Raw genomic sequence first — 21,903 nt, forward strand, 5'->3', positions numbered from 1 at the left:
TATGAATATACGTGTTTGTGCACAATCGGTGCGGTATAAGGTCTAGGTGATTTTAAAATAAAATATCTTTCGAATAAAATAAGCAAATAATAGCGAAATTGTGCCGATAATATGTTATAAAATAAAGGAAAAATTAACCAACGAATATAATGCAAAGAAATCAACTAGGTTCAAGATATCAAAAGTATTAGCTTGGTGACATATTTATAGGTACAAAAATTATCGGATAATATAACTATCATATTACAAGAAATTGGTATTATATTGATTGTTTACCATCTCTCAAAATTTAGGTTATGATTTTTTTCTTTATCACCAAAATATTTGACATCCATAATATTGTAACATAAATCAATTTCTAAGAGTGAGATAAATATAGTAAAAACCGTAAATCAACTTTCCTAAAATCTCCAACCTTATTTCTGTTTCCTAAAATACATAATACTGTTTTATAAATATTATTTAATATAATTTGATTTTGTTGAGATTATTATTATTAGTAAATACACAATAAGTTCATTTTTCTGAGATTAAAATTTTATAAAAAGTATCTGTAAATATTTTATTTCATATGTTTTGTTTTGTTTTGTTTTATTAATTGATTGTAAACAAATAAAAGTAACCTTTACGTAAGATATTTTTCGAAAATTTTACAAATGTTTAACTTCTTAATTGATAATAAGATGAATATAAATAATTAAATGAAAGGAAAAATAATTTTTTTGGTCCATTAACTTGTCTATGTTTTGGTTTTGGTCCATTAACTTTTTCGATGTGGGTTTTGGTACACTAACTTTGCATTTTCAGTGTTTTTTGGTCCAACTGCATATGTGTCAACTTTTGATTGGTGCAAAATGATGACGTGGACCAATCAGAAGCTAACACGTATGCAGTTGGACCAAAAAACACTAAAAATGCAAAATTTGTGTACCAAAACCCACATCGATAAAATGAACTTATTGTGGCATAACGGGTCCACTAAACTTTGTTCAACTTCAATGATACAAATATCCTAAAATGGAGAAAATAAAGCAGCCACAATTATTACATTTTCCGCCTTTTCAACTTTCACTTTGCAACAAATATTCTAACAATGATTTTCACAAATATCATTATAATATAAAATATGTACGGGAACAATAGTATAATCGGATCATGATTCAAAGAAAGTTTAACACAAGATCACTCAATAATTATCCCAAAAATTGCAATTATAATTTTATCGAAGGCCCTAAAATTTTCACCAAACAACCAAATTAAACTCTAATCAAAAGTGACATCAAAACCAATATTGGCTATAATAATTCTACGTACATAGAGAGATGGAATTCTCCATCGTTCCTTAGAGAATAAAAAGAAACTATATATCTAATTATACAAATTTTGTTCATATATATATCCTCCATTAATACAATCAATATACATGCATATATATCTTGCTATTTAAATTACATTTTTATGCACACCAGAGAAAGATTTAAATTTTTTTTTTATTTTTATGCACAATACTCGAAGATATATATGTTATGTAACAAAATTCGAACTCCAATCTTGAGTAAAAGCAATTAATCAAGCTAGCTTCTTGCTTATTTCTTGATTCCCAGTGTTCATATCAAGCTCCTTGCACCTCCATTAACCACTATATATAGCTTCGATATATATAGGTCATGTATATATCAGTTGTAGCTTCAAATTAAACAGTAGTAGAACACACCGTGGCTTGTCTGGAACTCAAGGGCGGCGAGGGTATCGCTCCAAAGGGCATTACAGTAACACAATCCACCATAAACCTATACCTCCCCGAAACCCAAGTCCCCACCTTCCAGCGAAGCCTACCATTTCCTTTAAAGCTCAACACCAGCTTCCCCGTGGCCATGTCGCGCTGAACCTCATAAGCGAAAGACGGCGAAACGGGCTGTTGGATTCCGACCAAGGAGGCGCTAAGAAACGTGGTTTCCTGGTGGTCTTGGTAGAAGGGGGAGATGGAGGTGTCGGGAGTGATCTTTTGGCTCTTGTAGGAGGCGTAGAGGCGGAATTCGTCGTAGTAGATGCCGAGTTTGTTGTTGGGGTTAGTGGACTGGAGAGTGAGCTGGATGGAGGAGTTGAGGAGCTGGGAATTAGAGGAGGAGGATCCGGCGAGATTGAGCTGGTTGACGTCTGCTTGTTGGAGGGAGAAGTGTGGCTTGGCGGGGCGGAGGATGAGCCAGAAGAGGAGGAGGAGGGAGAGGAGGAGGAGGGTTATGGTGGATAAGTAGAGGTACACTCGTCTCCTGCGGGGCACCGTCACTAGTGTGTGTTTTTCTGCGCAGTGCTTCGGGGATTTCACGTCTATTTTAGACATTTGGATTAATTGGTACTAGTACTAGTACTGAATGATTATTAATTATTCATGCATATGGTTCCCTTTATTTATATATACATATTTTGGTGGTTGGAAAAGGTGCTATCTTTTTAACTGCTCTCTACTGCCAGACTTATTTATATATATTGTCGATGATTATTTATGTTATCAAATTTTGGTTTTTAACGATGTATATAATATAATGTATGTATTTGGACTTTTAATGAATGATCCATGAATATGCAAGCACTTCATTAACTGTCATGCATATACTTGACATGCGGTACTACCAGATCTTGAGGAAAAATTTGGGAGATCTAATTCAATCAGGAATCTAGCTCCATATGGATTTACTTTATTAATAATTTGCTGAAAACAAAAGTTGATCACTTTTCAAAGTGCTAATACATAGAATCAATGGCTAGGTTATGCAAGCTAAGTTATCTAGCCTCTCTTATTTAGTATAAGTAGTTATAATTTTTACTACTCTTTGTCTATATGCATATTAACAGGGAAAATTAAAATTTTGATATGATATTTTTGTTTTTTGTAATTTTTAATATTGTGATCACATTTTAGTTTTAGCAATATAATGTATCTTACAATTTTTGATAGTTTTAGTTATTTTCATACGGAGTGTTGATGTGCCTGAGCATTGCACACGTCAACACCATATCGATGTCATGTTATTTATGCATTACAACATATTAGAGTCACTTTGAAAAATGACTTAAACTATAAAAAAAATTAAACAAAAACTGAAAATAGCAAACTAACACATAAATTTGACAATATTGATGACCAAAATCACAAAATCACAAAATGACAAATATAAATGACTAAAATTACAACTTCTCCGGTATTAATATTATGAATATTATTTGAATTTTGTATGTCAAAAATTTTTTAAGAAACTTTCAAAGGTGTTAAAATGAAATCTTCAACAAATATGTATTGGATGCTACGTACCATATGTGTGAAAGTATGAAAGTACTCCAAAAGTGGAATTCAAAAGAATAGCGAGACAGAGGGAATCTGCGAAAGACTTTGTGTGCATGGTAGCCCCTCGCACCATGTTATTATAATTCTTATTATTATGATTAGATATTTTGTTATAAAAGTATTAGCAATAAGATTTTAATGTAAAAATATTAATAAGAGTAGGTTTCTATGAGACAGAGATTTCAAAGATATATATCTTTTAGATAGATTAATCCGATACATAAATAGAATGAAAAGTAATATATATTTTTGGAATAAAATTTCATGGGTCAGGTCGAGACCCTTGAAACAGTTTTACAATAATTTTTGTAGAGGTGGAGCGGAATGAATTCACTTTGCTAAATTATGTTTGTTCGGTTGTGGTTGACAACTGAACCCTTCCTTTCTCGGCTTATCGATATCATTTGACCAACAAATATATATGTGCGGAATGAGGTCAAGTGATAGATTAGAGCATTATCAAATGTGAAGTTTTTCAAAGCATTGTACAAGATGTTTTTGGAAATATTATCGAGATTAGCTAACATCTTGTCTTCACTGGTCCACTAACTTCTTGGTTTCTCAATGATAATTGGACCTTCAATTATCACCTGCCACGTATCTTCATTAAGCGCTGCAAGGTGGACATGTGTTCTCAATCTCAGCTCATCAAAATCTTTTGTAGACAATATTGGGAGGTCGGTTGATTCCATTTGATGTATGTTCAGAAGCGGGAAAAGACCTCGCTCTGATACCATTTGATAGGATCGGTTCTGGGGGATGAACTGAATTTACTTTGCTAAACTGAGTTCAGTTGTGTTTGGCAACTGAACCCTTCTTTTCTCGGCTATCGATATCAATTGACCAACAAATATATATGTGTGAAATTAGGTCAACTGATATATTAGAACATGTGTCAAATGACTTGTGTATGCAGAAATGATAGTTAAACTAATATGAGAGGTAAACTGCATTGTAAAGAACTCAAGTTGTGAGAACCCAAAAATTTAGCTCACGAGAACAAGAGCAATTGAGTAACATTCATGACCAGTCAAACCGGAACTGAAACTGAGATTGAGGAAACTAGAACTGAACTAAAAGAAACTCTGAACTAAACTGGAAGAAAACTGATCATGTTAATCATTTGAGGACCAAAATTTCAGTCACCAAATGCTAGTCGACTGACCAGTTCAGTCAAGCACCAGTCACGAGTCCAGGAACAAAAACAGTCACGCAATGGACAACTAGTCGACCGACCAGTTCAGTTGAGCATCCAGTCACCATTCTGTAACAGTCAATAGACAGTCTGGGATTTTGTAACAACCGAAATAACTCAAAATCAAGGCAAATAAATGGCATTAATGGGCGTGTAACAGTCTGATTTGTGCCCATAAATAACACCCAGATTTTTTATTACGATTTACACAAACTCTAAACAAAAACACAACATAAGACTCAAGTGAAAGAAGGTCGGTTGAGCGACCAGTGAGCATTTAGTTGAGCGAAAGAAAATCATCCTGTTGAGAAGATTCAACGGACATCTTCTAAAGAAACCGAGCAACTTCTAAAGCTGTGTGATTAGTACTGGAGATTTCAAGCACTCAATACCTTTAGTTCGGTTAAGAGTAACTGGGATTTATGATTTAAAACCGATCACCTATTTTAAAATTGATTTCATCATGATATTGTGTTCAAATCTTGATTTCAGAAAACTGTATTATTGATTTCTGATGCATTGAATTTTGTGAACTAGTGGTTTGAATATATATTTTGAACATTACTGAATTCATATTACTGATTACTGATTTCACCCTTTAGAGGATTATCCTAAAAAAGACTGCTATTAATTAGCCACGAAACTCATTAGTGATTTTGGTGCATAAAACTACTCTGTTATTTCTAATTACTACATGATAATTCTGTATATGTATAAGATTCATGTTACAAACTGATTTTAAAAGCTGGGATAATTTTCTCTATTTACTGAGTGACAACCATATCACTCACTACCCAAACCATCTCAAATAAGACCGAGGAAGAAGTAGAAGATGAAGAGCAAAAAATTTTTTGGGGATGGTATTACAGTTATTTAGTTTTCGTCTTAGTGTTATTATAGTTGTCGTTGTGTTAAACTCTGTATCATCTTAGTTTCTACATTAGAAATTCTTATCAATTCAGTTGCATAGACAATGTGATTTCATTTTGATAAAAGACACTCCATTTAGATTTTTATGAAAGACAATGCTTTTAGATTTTTATGAATGAATAGACTGGTTTTCAAGTTTATGAATTCTGAGGCTTATTGTTTTCGAATTAATATTTGAGAACAACACGTGTGTCAACCAACCCCTGTTTTGGGACGTGACACAAGTGTTTGTTTCTGGATGTTTGGAGTCTAAACAGCTCCTACATCCTTTCTTATTCCCCTGATGGAAGGATCCACTAGAAGATTTTGAGTATTAAAACATTGCAACACCCCACTCCAAGACTAGAACTTACCTATCTTGGAACTCCTATATTGGTAGAAAACTTTGAATATTACAACTCCTTGCAATATCCCACATAAGTTTTGGACTTAAAATGGCTAAAACTGAAACTCCTAAACTTCAAAAATACAAATCAGACCTCGACTTATAAACTACAACACCTCGACTAAAGTGCAACAAAGTATTTACAACTCAATCTCTTTGCAAAAAATAATCCTTAATGATCTGATAAAAACTCTATGCGTGTGCTAGAATTCTTCGGCTCCATATGATTCTTTAAAGTAAGCTTGAACTTTTCAAAAATAACTTTCAGTTGATTTAAGATAGTAGAATTATAGTGACCCACCCCGAAATCACAAACTCTAAACTAGCATGCAAAATAACTTAAACACAATAATCAAAATAAATCAACGGAAACTTAATTAATCCAACTAAAACTGCCGCCAAGAATACAACTGGATCCAAATCGAATGTAGAATAATGTTATACAACCCCATTGAAAGTAATACTAAATCCCACAAATGGAAAACCTGGTACAATACAATCCACCCTGCTGCAGCTCAACGACCGCTACCTCCCAGTCCGTCCAACCTAAGTCCTGCCCCATAGAATGGGGTGTCCAGAACCAAAACCGAGGACATGAGCTAACAATACTCAATACCAAAGTATGAGTATACACATGTTATGAATGCTAAATGCAAATGAACGGGTACCGAAAACCTATCATGGTAGAAATTCTTTCTCAATAATGGCACCATGGTATGTAGCACACTGGGCCGTCGCATCACGAGGAACTCCCATACCATAATTAATAAGTGGGATAACCGGATCCAAAACCATGGAATCCTTCCACAAAAACTCTGGGCTGAGCAACCCCTCTACTGGTAATATCAAGGTATATGCTCAATGTGATAATGCATGTAGCATAATAATAGTTATATAATAAATACATATAAGTCATGCCATATAAATCATGCAAACATAGACATGCATACTTAACCAGGGTATCTATGTATGTACCTCCAAATAAGAAATCTAGCGATACTGACTCTCTAGTCCAAGACTATAAGCAGACAATCATCATATCAATAAACATCTATTAAAAGCCTCAACTAGAATAATAGCAACCCGCTGAAGTTAATCATAGTCTATCGATATACTTGCGCCCATAATCAGCCCTTTGATGACGATTGCCCTAAACTCGAGTTACAACACTACTATAATCCTGGTACCTCTTTGTCACTGCTTAGACCTCGAATACTTTGCCCAAAAACCCTTAAAACCCGACTAGAAAAGAGAGAGAAGTTTGTAAAATGTGTGAAGAAATGAGGCTCTCAGCCCCTATATATGAACTTCGATCGGAATGTCTGATCCCTCGTTTGGAGCTTCCGAACACATTTCGGAACTTCCGATCATCCTTCCAAAATCCCTCTACTGAACGCGTGTCCTCTGTTTGGAAATGGAGTTGTCGACAAAGTTAGGATCTACCGAGCTCTAGTTTGGAACTTTCGATCACTATCACGTCTAATCATCCAATCAAAACTCATACCCTGCCTGACTGCAACTAGATTCGGAGCTTCTGATCTGCAACTCGGTGCTTCCGAACTAATTGGTACTTTCGATCAGAAAAACTGGATTCCTAAACTAGTGCTTCCAAACTCCTCTTTGGAGCTTCTGAACTGTCCCAATACTTGACATGCTCGTAACCATTTTTGATCATTCTAAATATGATTTCCAACTCTTTAATCATGTTTAGGCAATATATTAGCTTAATTAGCAGTTGGACTAATACGTAAGATATTTTGTCCCCGAAATCCAAACTAGGATAATTAGAACAAAACATTGCTAAGAACAACTTTATTATAATAAGTAACAATGCAGTTTCAAAATAAAAATGAACTGCTCAAAGGAAAAAGAATACAATCAAAACAACTCCGGATGCTCAGAGAACATACGACTCTCTAACTCCCAAGTCTCTTCCTCGGTGCCTCGAGGTTGCCACAGAACCATAACTAGAGGAATGTGTTTATTACAATGTACCTTGTCCTTCTTGTCAAGAATCCTGAGCGGTCTCTCTACGTACGACAAATCGTGATCCAGCTGGACCTCTGTTGGATGCAAAATGGGTGACTCATCTGCAATATGCTGATAGAGCAACGACACATGGAACACATTGTGAATGCTAGAGAGGTACAGTGGTAATGCTAAATGATATGTCACATCTCCAACCTTTTATAGTATCTCGAATTAACCAATAAATCTAGGCGCTAACTTTCCCTTCATACCGAATCTCATCACCTTTCGGAAAGGCGATACTCGCAGGAAAACATGCTCCCCTGCCTCAAAATGCAATGGTATGCGCTTGGTGTTGGTATAACTGGTCTGCCTGTCATGAACGATCTTGATCCTTTTCTTGATCAACTCAACCTTGTCCACGATTTGTTGGATCAACTCCGGTCCTTCAACCTGTCGCTCCCCTACCTCATCCCAAAATAAATATGTCCGACAACAGCAACCATAAAGAGCCTCGAATGGTGCCTTGTCAATACTAAGATGATAGCTATTATTGTTAGTGAATTCTATTATCGGCAAGTGATCCTGCCAAGATAACCCAAAATCCATCACTGAAGTCCTCAGCATATCTTTCAATGTCCAAATAGTTCTCTCGGACTGACCATCACTCTATTGGTGGTAAGCAGCACTCAAACTCAAAGTAGTACCTAAAGCTCGCTGAAAGCTATCCCAAAATCGTGAGGTTAACCTCGAATATCTATCGTTGAATGTGCTCAAAGGAACTCCATGAAATCGCACAATCTCCTGGATGTATAACCTTGCCATGCGATCAAAAATGAACTCGGGGTTATACGGGAGAAAATGAGCAGATTTGAACAATCTGTCCACGACAACCCAAATAGCATCACACTGCCTAGAGGACATTTGCAAGTGGGTGACAAAATCCATATTCACATGCTCCCACTTCCGTTTTGGAATCTCCAAGCTCTGCATCAGACCGCCCGGTCGATGATGCTCAGTCTTGATCTGCTGACAAACAAGAAATCGAGAGACAAACTGGTAAACACTGCCTGGGTGCACGGTGAATCTACCACAATGAGCCTGATACAAAATCTCGTCTCTCAAGGTAGGTTCGTCAGGTACCACCACTCTTCCAGATAAACACAACAGTACTTTTGTTTGAAAATAGAAACTAGATGTGTTGTTTCCCTGAGCAAGTCTCGCTAACTTTTGTGTATTCGGATCAGAAAATGGCACTTTCCAAATGCGGGCAAAAAATGATGGCTCAGTTAGTACTGAAAACACTCGGATTCCATGATGTCCTTTCTTATGTCGGAACATGAAATCCAATGAACAACACTCATGAACTGCACTAGCTAATGCACTAGTGCAAAAATTACTAACACTCACCTTGCGACTCAGAGCGTCTGCTACTGGATTTGCAGAACTTGGATGGTACTTGATCTCATAATCATAATCTTTGAGAAGATTCATCCAACGATGCTACCATATATTCAACTCTGTCTGAGTGAACAAATACTTCAAACTCTTGTGGTCCAAAAATATTTCGAACCATTCGCCATACAGGTAATGACGCCAAATCTTCAGTGCAAACACGATCGCTGCAAGCTCTAAATCGTGAACTGGGTAGTTTTCTTTGTGAGTTTTCAACTGTCTGGAAGCATAGAAAATCACATGTCCATTTTGCGTCAGCACACAACCCAACCCTTGAAGAGATGCATCGATGAAAACCACATAGCCTTGTGGTCCAGATGGTAATGCCAAAATAGGCACAGTATTCAGTCGGATTCTCAACTCATCAAAGCTCTGCTCATACTCCTTCGACCAGAAAAAATGAATATCCTTCTTCGTCAACTGTGTTAGAGGCTTAGCAATGTAGTGACCCGCACCGTGATCACCTACTAATCAGAAGCTTAAGCATGCATTTAACTTAATTAAATAAATCAGAAATTAAACAGCGTAAAACTTAAACAACAATAAAAATATTGTTTACAACCATATCGAAAAAAATCCAGTGTATTAACCCAAATACAACTGAAACAAAAGCCTAGACAAAGCTCTGCTGGTCATCCAACGCCTAAACCCTCCTGGAACCACCCGCATCGTCCAGCCGCAGACTTGCCCCGTGGAATAGGGTGTCCAGATACAACAAAGTACGGGACGTGAGCATGATAAGCTCAGTACGAGAGCATAAGTATACAGTGTTATGTATGCATGTATGCAAGTGAACTGGATATTAAGACTCTCAGGTCAAGAAACATGCTCAAAGACCGAACCCAGGGTATATAGCACGCTACGTCGTCGCCTCAGGAGGTGGCTCATATACCCAGTGGATAATGGTGACCTGATACTAGTACAAGTGTCCAAACATCACGGTGACCTAATACAAGACTTATGTATCCAACCATCCACAAACTCGTAGGGTGAGCGCCCTACTACAGTATACCTCTAAGGTAAAGGCTCAATATGCTCATGTATGCAACATACAGTCATGACATGCTGTATATAAAGGCATATAAAACATGCAATCACATAATCCATGCATACACATAATACATGCATACTCAATCTGGATATCTCGAATAATACTTCCGTACCTCATAAACTAGGCAAGCTAGACCAGCACTATGTCCAAGCCTATAATTCGCACTACAATGCAAAGTACTCATGCATTATAATCTTATTCTAAAAGCCTTAACTACGCTATAGAATACTCCCTATTTACTATAAGGAGCCAGAGCTATACCTGCGTCCGTCGTCAGCCCGCTGATGACGACTGCCCCAGAACTTGGACACCGCTCCGCCGCAATCCCGGAGCACCTGGCCAACCTCCAGTCCAAGCCTAGGAAGGCTAGAAACACCTCAAAACCCCTAGAAAAGCATAAGAACCGAGAGAGAAAACTTGATTTTGGTGTGAAATTCTCAATTTCGGAGGGCCTATTTATAGGCAGAGTTCGGACGGTCCGAACTGCCACTTGTCTGAGCCGTTTAAACACCTGGACCCTGCGGAGTTCGGACGGACCGAACCGGTTTGGAGGGCCCGAACTGGTCCGTATGCTCAGAACTGTTTTGGTCTTTTCGAACTCATTTTTGGACCCCCTGGACCTACCTTACCATTTTCGGACGTTTCGGATATGATTTTCCACTTATTTTCACCATATAAAGACTCCTTAAACATGTTTTCACACTTTTAAAATTATATGTCATTTTTCTAACATGTTTAAAATCACTTAATCTTGTAAAATAGAACCGGGCTACTACATTCTCCCCCTACTTAAGATATTTTGTCCTCGAACAATCTTAAGTACTGAATGCAGTAAAATACTGAATAAACATCTTTATTCAAACTGATTCATTTTACAAGTTACAGCCTGAAAATACAACAATTCAAAATAGCTCTGGATAATCTGTACACATATGACTCTCAAGTTCCCAAGTGGCCTCCTCAGTGCCTCGGCGCTGCCACTGAACTAGAACAAGAGGAATGGTTTTGTTGTGTAATACCTTATCCTTATGACCTATGACACGCAAAGGTCTCTCTACATATGTCAAATCCGTATCCAACTGTACTTCAGATGGCTGTAAGATATGAGACTCATCTGCCACATACCGTTGCAACAGTGAAACATGGAACACGTCATGGATACTTGACAAATACGGCGGTAAATCCAACCTATAAGCCAAATCTCCAACACTTTCCAGAATCTTGAATGGACCAATGTACCTAGAAGATAGCTTACCCTTGAGATCAAATCTCAAAATCCTACGAAATGGTGAGACTTTCAGGAATACTTTCTCACCCACCTCAAACTGGAAAGGTCTGCGCTTGACATTTGCATAGCTAGCCTATCGATCCTGCGCAACCTTAATTCTCTTCTTGATCTGCCCAACAATATCAACAGTCTGTTGGACTAACTCTGGTCCCTCTATCTGTCGCTCCCCCACTTCTTCCCAGAACAGTGGAGTACGACATCGTCGCCCGTACAATGCCTCAAACGGAGCCATCCCAATACTGCGATGGTAACTGTTGTTGTACGCGAACTCCATCAATGGCAACTGATCTTGCCATGCTGGACCAAAATCCATAGAACATGCTCGCAACATGTCTTCAAGAGTACGGATCATGCGCTCTGACTGTCCGTCAGTCTCTGGGTGATATGTTGTACTCAAGCTAAGAGTAGTACCTATAGCGCATTGAAGACTCCCCCAAAACCTGGAAGTAAACCTGGGATCTCGATCGCTGACTATGCTCACAGGAACTCCGTTCAATCGAACAATCTCCTGGATGTACAACCTTGCCATCCTATCAAAACTGTAGTCCCGATTATAAGGAATGAAATGTGCTGACTTGGTGAGTCGGTCCACCACAACCCAGATAGCATCACAATTCCTCAAGCTCACCGGTAAATGGGTCACGAAGTTCATCGTGATCTACTCCCATTTCCACTCAGGAATAGGTAAACTATGAAGCAACCCTCCAGGTCGTCAGTGCTCTGCCTTGACCTGCTGATACACCAAACATCTATAAACATATAGATACACACTCCTTTTCATTTCTTTCCACCAGAACCTAGTACGCAAATCCTTGTACATCTTGTTGCTCCCCGGATGAATACTCAACTTAGAACGATGAGCCTGGGATAAAATCTCCTCCCTCAGAGTATCATCCTCTGGAACAACAATACGGCCAGATAAACAAATATCTGGATTGTTGGAGAACGGCGATCAGATCAATCAGAATTGATACCCGGTGCAGCGGAAGTTTAAAAATTTTATATATGGAACGATTCCATAATGAGTATCAAAACTTTACGATTAAATTGTGCGTGTAAAAATTAAATAACAATTATAAATTTTTACCTCCAATCTCGAATCGAGATTATGGACACCAACAGATTGCTCTGCTCTTGTTGTATCTCCCAGGAACTGATGGACGAACTGTTCTTCAATCAGGTACACGAACAGAGATTTAATCCCTCTGATAGATTGCACTAGAAAATCTATCAGAAGTTTCTACGAAGAGAATTAACGAATTTGATCCGTTAAACCAGACTGCAAACTCAAAATTCACAGGCTGGATTTTTCCCGAGCAGAGGGGAGGGGGGCGGCCACTTCAGGAAAACAAAGCTAGGGTTTTCAAAAATATTTTGTGACCTCTGTTATGTAATTTCTGTACTGCAATAACTTATTTATAATGTGGGCTGCTAACAGCTTAGGGCCCATTAGTCATAAGTTCAAGCCTGACAAGCAAAGCCCGCATGTTCAGAAATTAATATATAATTCATCGTGACTCAAATTGATAAACCAATTTCACCAATGTTCACAGAAACCATTTCTGCATCTTTTCGAGTCAAGATAAATTTTCTGAATCCGAATTCAGTGGTTTCCAAAAATGCCCATCCCTATGTCATTTTAGGAAATCTTACTCCTCTATTCTTAAATAAGAAGTCCCACTTCTTTGTTCATTAAATTTAACTCTTTAAATTTAACTATCTCAACGGGGATTAAAAATCCATTACTCTGTGTGACCCTCAATAGTTCAGGGATACAGCTAGCCGTGGGCTCACAACTCCTTGTGACTCAGAACAACCATTTCCGACTTGCCCATCGAATCATGGTAAGAGCGCCTAGCAACATCGCCCCATGATTTCCTAGGTATCACTGATAGTGCCTGCAAGAACCAATAGATTTTGGTTAGCGTACAGTACGGTCCCTTCATCCATATATCCCGATCGAATCAACAACCATTGGTAAATCGAGAGTCGTTCGAGATTCGATAACTATGCAATACATCTTGAAGATCAAATAGTGACATCGCATGCGCTACTAAGAAAACATTTCTTAAAACACATCATGTACTCTGACCAGAGATTCGTCACACTAATATCTCCTCAGATTGCATAGGATATCCACACTCGCAAGTATGTGGTGAATCCTTGACAACAAAGCATCGACTCCTATATGTGTCGTAACTGTACCCAATCCCGACACCTGATGACCCCAATAGAGTCGGTAAACGAGTCAAAGTACAGTACTAGCATATAGAGTCTCAATGATGTTTCAAGTAGTAAGGACTAATGGTGTACAACCAAAACCGCGGACTTTATCCACTCGATAAATGATAACCACTTGGAAAGTCCGGATAGGGTAGTTCGATCATTCATCGTATGAATATCCATTTGCATGCTTCGAACATCTCTATGTTCCATACCAATGAAACGTGGTACTCGGCATCGCAAATGCTAGTCTCAATCTCGAGCGATCCTTATCCTTATTCACGGACGGCTCAATCGACTAGGAACGATTTAGAATATACAGTGACTATAAGATGTGTTTCATGATAGACATCCCCATGTTCTACCACATCTTACATACACTATAGTATATTCAAGATTTTTATCAAAACAACAATAGTATATCACAATATAACAATATGAAGAAAGATAAAGTCATTGCCATTAATAAAAGTGTAAATTATATTAAACAAAAGATTGTTTATACAAAGAGTCATCAAAGCCCTTAGCTACAAGTTGGCTCACCGGGCACCCACTCTTTCATGGATACTCTGCATAACTTTCTTATGTTTGAAGGTATACCCTGAAGAACAACAATATTCAATTGTACTTGCCACAGAACAAGTCTGTAGTGCAGACACTCGCACCTTCCGACTTAAAGCAACAACAGTGAGATTAGCAGCTCCTGGATGGTACTTAATTTCACAGTCATAATCCTTAAGCAAATCCATCCAACGTCTCTGTCTCATGTTCAATTCTGCCTGAGTAAACAAATACTTGAGACTTTTGTGGTATGCAAAGATCTCAAATTTTTCTCCATAAAAATAATGACGTCAGATATTCAACGCAAATACAATAGCTGCTAACTCAAGATCATGCACTGGGTAGTTATTTTCGTGAACTTTTAACTGTCTATAGGCATATGCAATCACATGCCCATTCTGAGTTAGGACACATCCCAGTCCCTGAAGAGAAGCATCCGTGTATACTACATATCCTCCAGACCCAGACGGTAAAGCCAACACAGGCACAGAAGTCAACCGTCTACGAAGTTCACAAAAATTCTCTTCACATTTTGAGGACCACTCAAAATTCACGCCCTTTTGAGTAAGTTGTGTCAAAGGTCGAGCTAGCTGCGAGAAATTCGCGATAAAACGACGATAATATCCTGCTAGACCCAGAAAACTATGGATCTCAGCTACCGTCGTCGGACGCGACCAGTTCATGACTGCCTCAATCTTGCTCGGATCTACAGACACTCCATCCTTTGATATAATGTGGCCAAGAAATACCACCCTATCTTGCCAGAATTCACACTTACTCAATTTGGCGTACAACTGTCTATCCCTCAGAGTCTGCAACACCAGCCTCAAATGATATGCGTGCTCATTCACATCATGTGAATACACCAAGATATCATCAATAAATACGACGACAAACTTGTCTAGAAATTCTCGGAATACACGATTCATCAGATCCATAAATACAGCCGGTGCATTAGTCAATCCAAATGGCATTACTAGAAACTCATAATGCTCATACCTGGTCCTAAATGCTGTCTTGGCTATATCCTGATCTTGGACTCTCATCTGATGATATTCAGATCTCAAATCAATCTTAGAGTAAACCGAAGTACCCTACAACTGATCAAACAGATCATCTATACGAGGCAAATGATACTTATTCTTGATTGTTACCCTATTCAACTGGCGATATTCAATGCACAGACGCATAGACCCATCCCTTTTCTTCACGAACAGAACAGTTGCTCCCCAAGGAGAAACACTAGGACGAATGTAACCCTTGTCTAACAGATCCTGAAGTTGCTGCTTCAACTCATCATATCTGACGGAGCCAGACGATACGGTGCTCGAGAAATAGGCAAAGTACCTGGCATCAGCTCTATGCCAAACTCAACTTCGCGCACTGGAGGAAATCCTGGAATCTCATCTGGAAATACATCTGGAAATTCATTCATAATAGGAATAGCTTCTATACCAACACTTCCAGCGAATGTATCAACTGCATCAATGAGGTAGCCTTCCGTGCCAGATTCCAAAGCTTGACAAGCTTTCAAAGCTGATACCAATGACATCTGAGGTCGCGCTCCCTCACCATATAAGAACCAGCTATCATCGCCAACCGGATGAAATTTTACCAATCTCTAGTAACAATCCACTGAAGCTCGGTATGTAGTTAACACATCAATTTCCAAAATGCAATCGAAATCCTTTATTGCTAATATCATGAGATTCACCATCAAGACACTCCCTTCGAACTCTAAAGGTCAACCGATCACTAGACGCTTAGCTGATGCAGACTGACCCATCGGGGTAGAAACAACAACCACTATGTCTAGTGAAATGTATGGCAACTTATATCTCTTAACAAAACGTGAAAATATGAAATAATGAGATGCACCAGTGTCAATGAGTGCAAAATCAGGTATATGAAATAACAAGAACGTACCCGCTATAACTTTCTCATTCTCAACCACCGCCTGATAATGCCTCAAGGCGAACACTTGACTAGAAGTACGAGGTTTCAAATTAGAACCCCATGTTAACTGTCCATGTGGTCTCTGCTGCACTGAAGCCTAAGAACCAGAACCTGAGCCAGAACCAGCTCCCCCGGCCTGTGGACAATCCATCTTCAGGTGGCCAATCTCTCCGCATTGAAAACACGCCCCTGAAACCTTTCAGCACCTGTTGGCAGGATGATTCCCACCACAATGCTTGAAAGGACCCTGATTCTTTCTGCCAAAATGCATCACCTCCCCGGATCCTGAGGAAGAAGAAGTAGAACTAGACTTCTTGAATGATTGAGCACGGGGCCCCAAGGAACTCGCGGGTCTAGATGAGTAGAAAGATCTGTTACGACGGATGATGTCCTCTTCCTGGTGACATCGGCTCACTAATCCCTGGTAAGTCATGTCATCTACCACAGCAAATCGGTCATGAATCTCCGGATTAAGGCCTTGAATGAACAAATTATACTTCGCCTCTGTGCTATCAGAAATCTAGGGGCAATAGGGCAGTAACTCAAAGAACTTTAACTGGTACTAATCTATCGACCTCAATCCCTTTCGCAAACCCAGCAACTCACTTTTCTTCGTTTGTCGGAGAGCAGGAGGAAAATAAAGCTTATGAAAATCCGTGCGGAACTCATCCCAGGTAGCAACTCCTCGGGCTGCAATAAAAGGCGCAGAAGTAGAATCCCACCACTTCCTAGCTCATCCTTTGACCAGGAAATCAAGAGTCTCCATCCGCTGCTCCTCAGTGTATCGGAACTCCCGGAAACAAACTTCCATACGTTGTAGCCAGTTCCCCGCATCCTCCGATGATTCTCCTCCGACTAAAGGTTACGGACCCATCTGCATAAACCTATGCATGTTGAAACGCCTGCGATCATCATGGCGATGACGGCCCTGACGATGCTCCCGATCGTCCTGATCATTCCAGCGTCCACCTATGCTGCCGTGACTAATCTCGTCACCATGACCCGCCATCTACACAATGATTAAAGGTTAAACCCAATTCCAACAATCTAGATCCCAAGATTACTATGCATGCTCTGATACCATAAATGTAGTGACTCGCACCATGATCACCTACTAATCAGAAGGTTAAGCATGCATTTAACTTAATTAAATAAATCAAAAATTAAATAGCGGAAAACTTAAACAACAATAAAAATATTGTTTACAACCATATCAAAAAAAATCCAGTGTATTAACCCAAATACAACTGAAACAAAAGCCTAGACAAAGCTCAGTTGGTCATCCAACGCCTAAGCCCTCCTGGAACTACCCGCATTGTCCAGCCGCAGACCTGCACCGTGGAATAGGGTGTTCAGATACAACAAAGTACATGGCGTGAGCATGATAAGCTCAGTACGAGAGTATGAGTATACGGTGTTATGTGTGCATGTATGCAAGTGAACTGGATACCAAGACTCTCAGGTCAAGAAACATGCTCAAAGACCGGGCCCAGGGTATATAGCACGCTGCACCGTCGCCTCGGGAGGTGGCTCATATACCCAGTGGATAATGGGGACCTGATACTAGTACAAGTGTCCAACCATCACGGTGACCTAATACAAGACTTATGTATCCAACTATCCACAAACTCGTAGGGTGAGCGCCCTACTACAGGATACCTCTAAGGTAAAGACTCAATATGCTCATGTATGCAACATACAGTCATGACATGCTGTATATAAAGGCATATAAGACATACAATCACATAATCCATGCATACACATAATACATGCATACTCAATCTGAATATCTCAAACAATACTTCCGTACCTTATAAACTAGGCAAGCTAGACCAACATTATGTCCAAGCCTATAATCCGCACTACAATGCAAAGTACTAATGTATTATAATCTTATTCTAAAAGCCTTAACTACGCTATAGCATACTCCCTATTTACTATAAGGAGCCAGAGCTATACCTGCGTCCGTCGTCAGCCCGCTGATGACGACTGCCCCAGAACTTGGGCACCGCTCCGCCGCAACCCCGGAGCACCTGGCCAACCTCCGTTCCAAGCCTAGGAAGGCTGGAAACACCCCAAAACCCCTAGAAAAGCCTAAGAACCGAGAGAGAAAACTTGATTTTGGTGTGAAATTCTGAATTTCGGAGGGCCTATTTACAGGCGGAGTTTGGACGGTCCGAACTGGGTTTGGACGGTCCGACCTGCCACTTGTCCGAGCCGTTTAGACACCTGGACCCTGCGGAGTTCAGACGACCCAAACTGGTTCGGAGGGCCCGAACTGGTCCGTATGCTTCGAACTGTTTTGGTCCTTTCGAACTTATTTTTGGTCCCCCGGGATCTGCCCTACCATTTTTGAATGTTCCGGATCTGATTTTCCACTTAATTTCACCAAATAAGGACTCCTTAAACATGTTTTGACACTTTTAAAATTATATGTCATTTTCTAACATGTTTAAAATCACTTAATCTTGTAAAATGGAACCGGGATACTACAAGCAATTTGTGAGAAATTATCGATGAATCATCGATAATAACCTGCTAAACCCAAAAAGCTGCGAATCTCTGAAACTGTCGTCGGATGCGACCAACTCAATATAGCTTCAGTATTACTTGGGTCCACTGATACGCCATCCCGAGAAATGACATGACCAAGGAATACCACTCGATCGATCCAAAACTCGCATTTACTGAGCTTGGCATATAACTGCTTCTACCGGAGAATCTGCATTACAAGTCTCAAGTGCTGAGCATGCTCGTAAATACTAGGGAATATACCAAAATGTCATCAATGAAAACTACAACAAACTTGTTGAGATAGTTGCGGAAGACTTTGTTCATCAAGTCCATGAACACTTCAAGTGCGTTCGTCAGTCCAAAAGGCATCATTAAAAACTCGTAATGACCATACGTGGTACGAAATGCTTTTTTTGAATACATAATTGATGATACCCTGACCTCAAGTCAATCGTGGAGTACACGGAGGTATGCTGAAGTTGGTCAAACAAATCATTAATGCACAACAAAGGATACTTGTTATTAACTGTCGCTTGGTTCAACTGTATGTAGTAAATATAGATACACATAGAACCATCCTTCTTCTTGACGAAAAGTACTGGCGCTTCCCAAGGTAAAACGTTTGGTCAGATATATCCCTTATCTGACAAGTCCTACAACTGTTGCTGCAACTCCCTAATCTCTGCTGGTGCCAAACGATAAGGTGTATGAGAAATTGGTGCCATCTCGGACACAAGTTCGATCCCGAATTCAACTTCTAGAGCTGTAGGAAAACCTGGAATCTCATCCAAAAAAACATCTTGGTACTCAAAAATTGCTAGTAACTCCACAACTTTCTTACTACCTATGGACGTACGTATCAATCGCATAGATAAGGTAGACTTCCCCACCCGCCTCTAAAGCCTGACAAGTCTTCAGAGTTGAAACCAGAGGCATAAGGGGTCGAGCTTCCTCAGCATAGAAAAATCAACTATCGCTTTCAACTGGACGAAATTGAACAACCTTCTTATAGCAATCTACAGTAGATCGATAAGAGGTGAAAGCATCAATATCCAAAATATATTCAAAATCCTCCATTGCTAGGATCATAAGGTTCGCCGATAACTCAGAGCCCTTAAACTCTAAAGAACAACCAAAGACTAAATTCTTGGCCAAAGCTGAATGACTAGTCAGGTGGATACCGAAAGCACTATGTCTAGGGGTATGTACGACATCTATGGTGCTGTACAAAATGTGCTGAAATGAATGAATGCGATGCACCAGTACATATGCGAACGAAAGTAGGAATTCCACACAAATTAAATGTACCTGCGATAACTTCCTCGTTCTCCTTCTGAATATAATCTTGTCTCAGTACAAAGACTTGTCCGGGAATACGTGGTCTCTGGTTGGTGCTCCCAACCGAATGTCCAGAGGGCCTTTGCGAAACCGATGCTTGAGAACCCGAGCCAGATGTTGATCCTCCAACCGTCTGTAGACAATCTCTTTTCATGTGACCCATCTGACCATAACTTTCTTCATGGAATTTATCTATAGGGTGACATCCTCCACACTTCTCGCATTGTTGTATCTTATTCCCAAAGTGGAATACACCTCCACCAGATCCTGAACCCGATCCTGAATTAGAAGACACACCAGGTTTCTTGAAAGACTGGGTTTTAGGCCCCAAAGAATTACCTGGTCTGAAGGAATAGAAGTTCCTATTATTCTTGATGTTTTTCTCTGCTTGTCGACAACGGTTCACCAACACCTCTTACGACGTAGGATCGTCATTGATGGCTACCCGATCATGAATCTTCGATTTGATGCCTTGAAGGAAAATATCATACTTGGCTTCTGAGCTAGTAGCAACATACAGGAAATACAGAAACAACTCAAAGAAATTTTGTTGACATTCATCTATCGACATGATGCCCTGATTTAAGTTCATTAGCTCGTTTGTCTTTGCCTGGATGAGTGTGACCGCTTAAAATTAAGTTTAAAAATAATACTGGCAAGCGTACCAGGTCAAGTTATAGAAATTGGACAGAGATTCCAAGTATCGAACCCACAGGGACTGATTTTTATGAATACCAAAATATAATTATTTAAACTTAATCTAGACTAAGCAATAAAAAAGTGATTTGATAAATTCAACTAGCACTTAAATTATGAATAATATAAATTAAAATAAGAAAGCAGCAAGAAATTTGGAATGAACTTCAATAACGAGATATTCGATCAAGGACACATGCAGGTACCGAAAAAATCATGCAACCAAGTGGCACATTTAGGATCCAAATTTAATCTTAAATCACGATGAATTATCATATCTCCTTTAATAGTCTATGTCTAGAATTTGTTAATCATATTCAAGTATTGAAGGATTAATTAATAATTTTAATCAAACATGAATGCACTCAATATTTGTGATAATTCAATTTTCACCTAAAACCACATACTAAAATCGAACATTATTTCTAGTCAGTTTAACCATATGTCAATTATTGGAGTGATCGAAATCAATTCCTAATCGGTCGACTCAGAATCAATTAACATGCAAGCAAATAATTGGCCAGATCATTCATAAAACAAAATATAAATCCAATAATCAATAATTTTGATAGAAATCTAAAAATCCCAAATCAATATTCACTTGTTCAACAAAAATCTGTTCAGCCCAATCTTGTGGCCTCAATCGAAATAAAAACAACTACTCCATAATTTAAAACATGATTCAAACAAAGTTTTTAATCATGCTAAAAATAAAAAGAAGAAAAATTGATTGTGGAGCCTTCAATCCTGAGCCCTAGCCGCCTCCCCTGTCTCATTCAGGAACAAGTTCTGAATCCCCCCCCCTCTATCACATTCTGGTTCTCTTATTTATATGTCTTTGAAAGCCCAAGACATAAAACCCGACAACTTAAGAGTTTTAATTTCCGAAATCTTTAATTTTTTTTGATTCTGCAATCGCGCTCGAGCGACAAGAAGTTGCTCTCGAGCGCAATGTCTTCTGCCCCAATTTCGAACAATTCAACATTTCCCGCTCGAGCGG

General features: G+C 39.1%; 2 protein-coding genes across 2 annotated transcripts; both read right to left on the reverse strand.

The window, feature by feature from the left end:
* Positions 1-1,365: 1,365 nt before the first annotated feature.
* On the reverse strand, positions 1,366-2,379 carry LOC140872599 (NDR1/HIN1-like protein 26). Its single transcript, XM_073275491.1, has one exon. It carries the CDS (start codon positions 2,339-2,341, stop codon positions 1,694-1,696), a length of 648 nt encoding a protein of 215 aa, XP_073131592.1. The 5' UTR covers positions 2,342-2,379; the 3' UTR covers positions 1,366-1,693.
* Positions 2,380-4,516: 2,137 nt separating this feature from the next.
* On the reverse strand, positions 4,517-8,430 carry LOC140872624 (uncharacterized). Its single transcript, XM_073275512.1, has 4 exons — positions 8,107-8,430; positions 7,849-7,953; positions 4,740-4,753; positions 4,517-4,628 (listed from the first exon to the last, which is right to left on the reverse strand). Exons 1-4 carry the CDS (start codon positions 8,428-8,430, stop codon positions 4,517-4,519), a joined length of 555 nt encoding a protein of 184 aa, XP_073131613.1.
* Between the last annotated feature and the right edge of the window lie 13,473 nt (positions 8,431-21,903).

Source organism: Henckelia pumila, unplaced genomic scaffold, assembly GCF_033568475.1.
Source record: "Henckelia pumila isolate YLH828 unplaced genomic scaffold, ASM3356847v2 CTG_466, whole genome shotgun sequence".
Classification (NCBI taxonomy): domain Eukaryota; kingdom Viridiplantae; phylum Streptophyta; class Magnoliopsida; order Lamiales; family Gesneriaceae; genus Henckelia; species Henckelia pumila.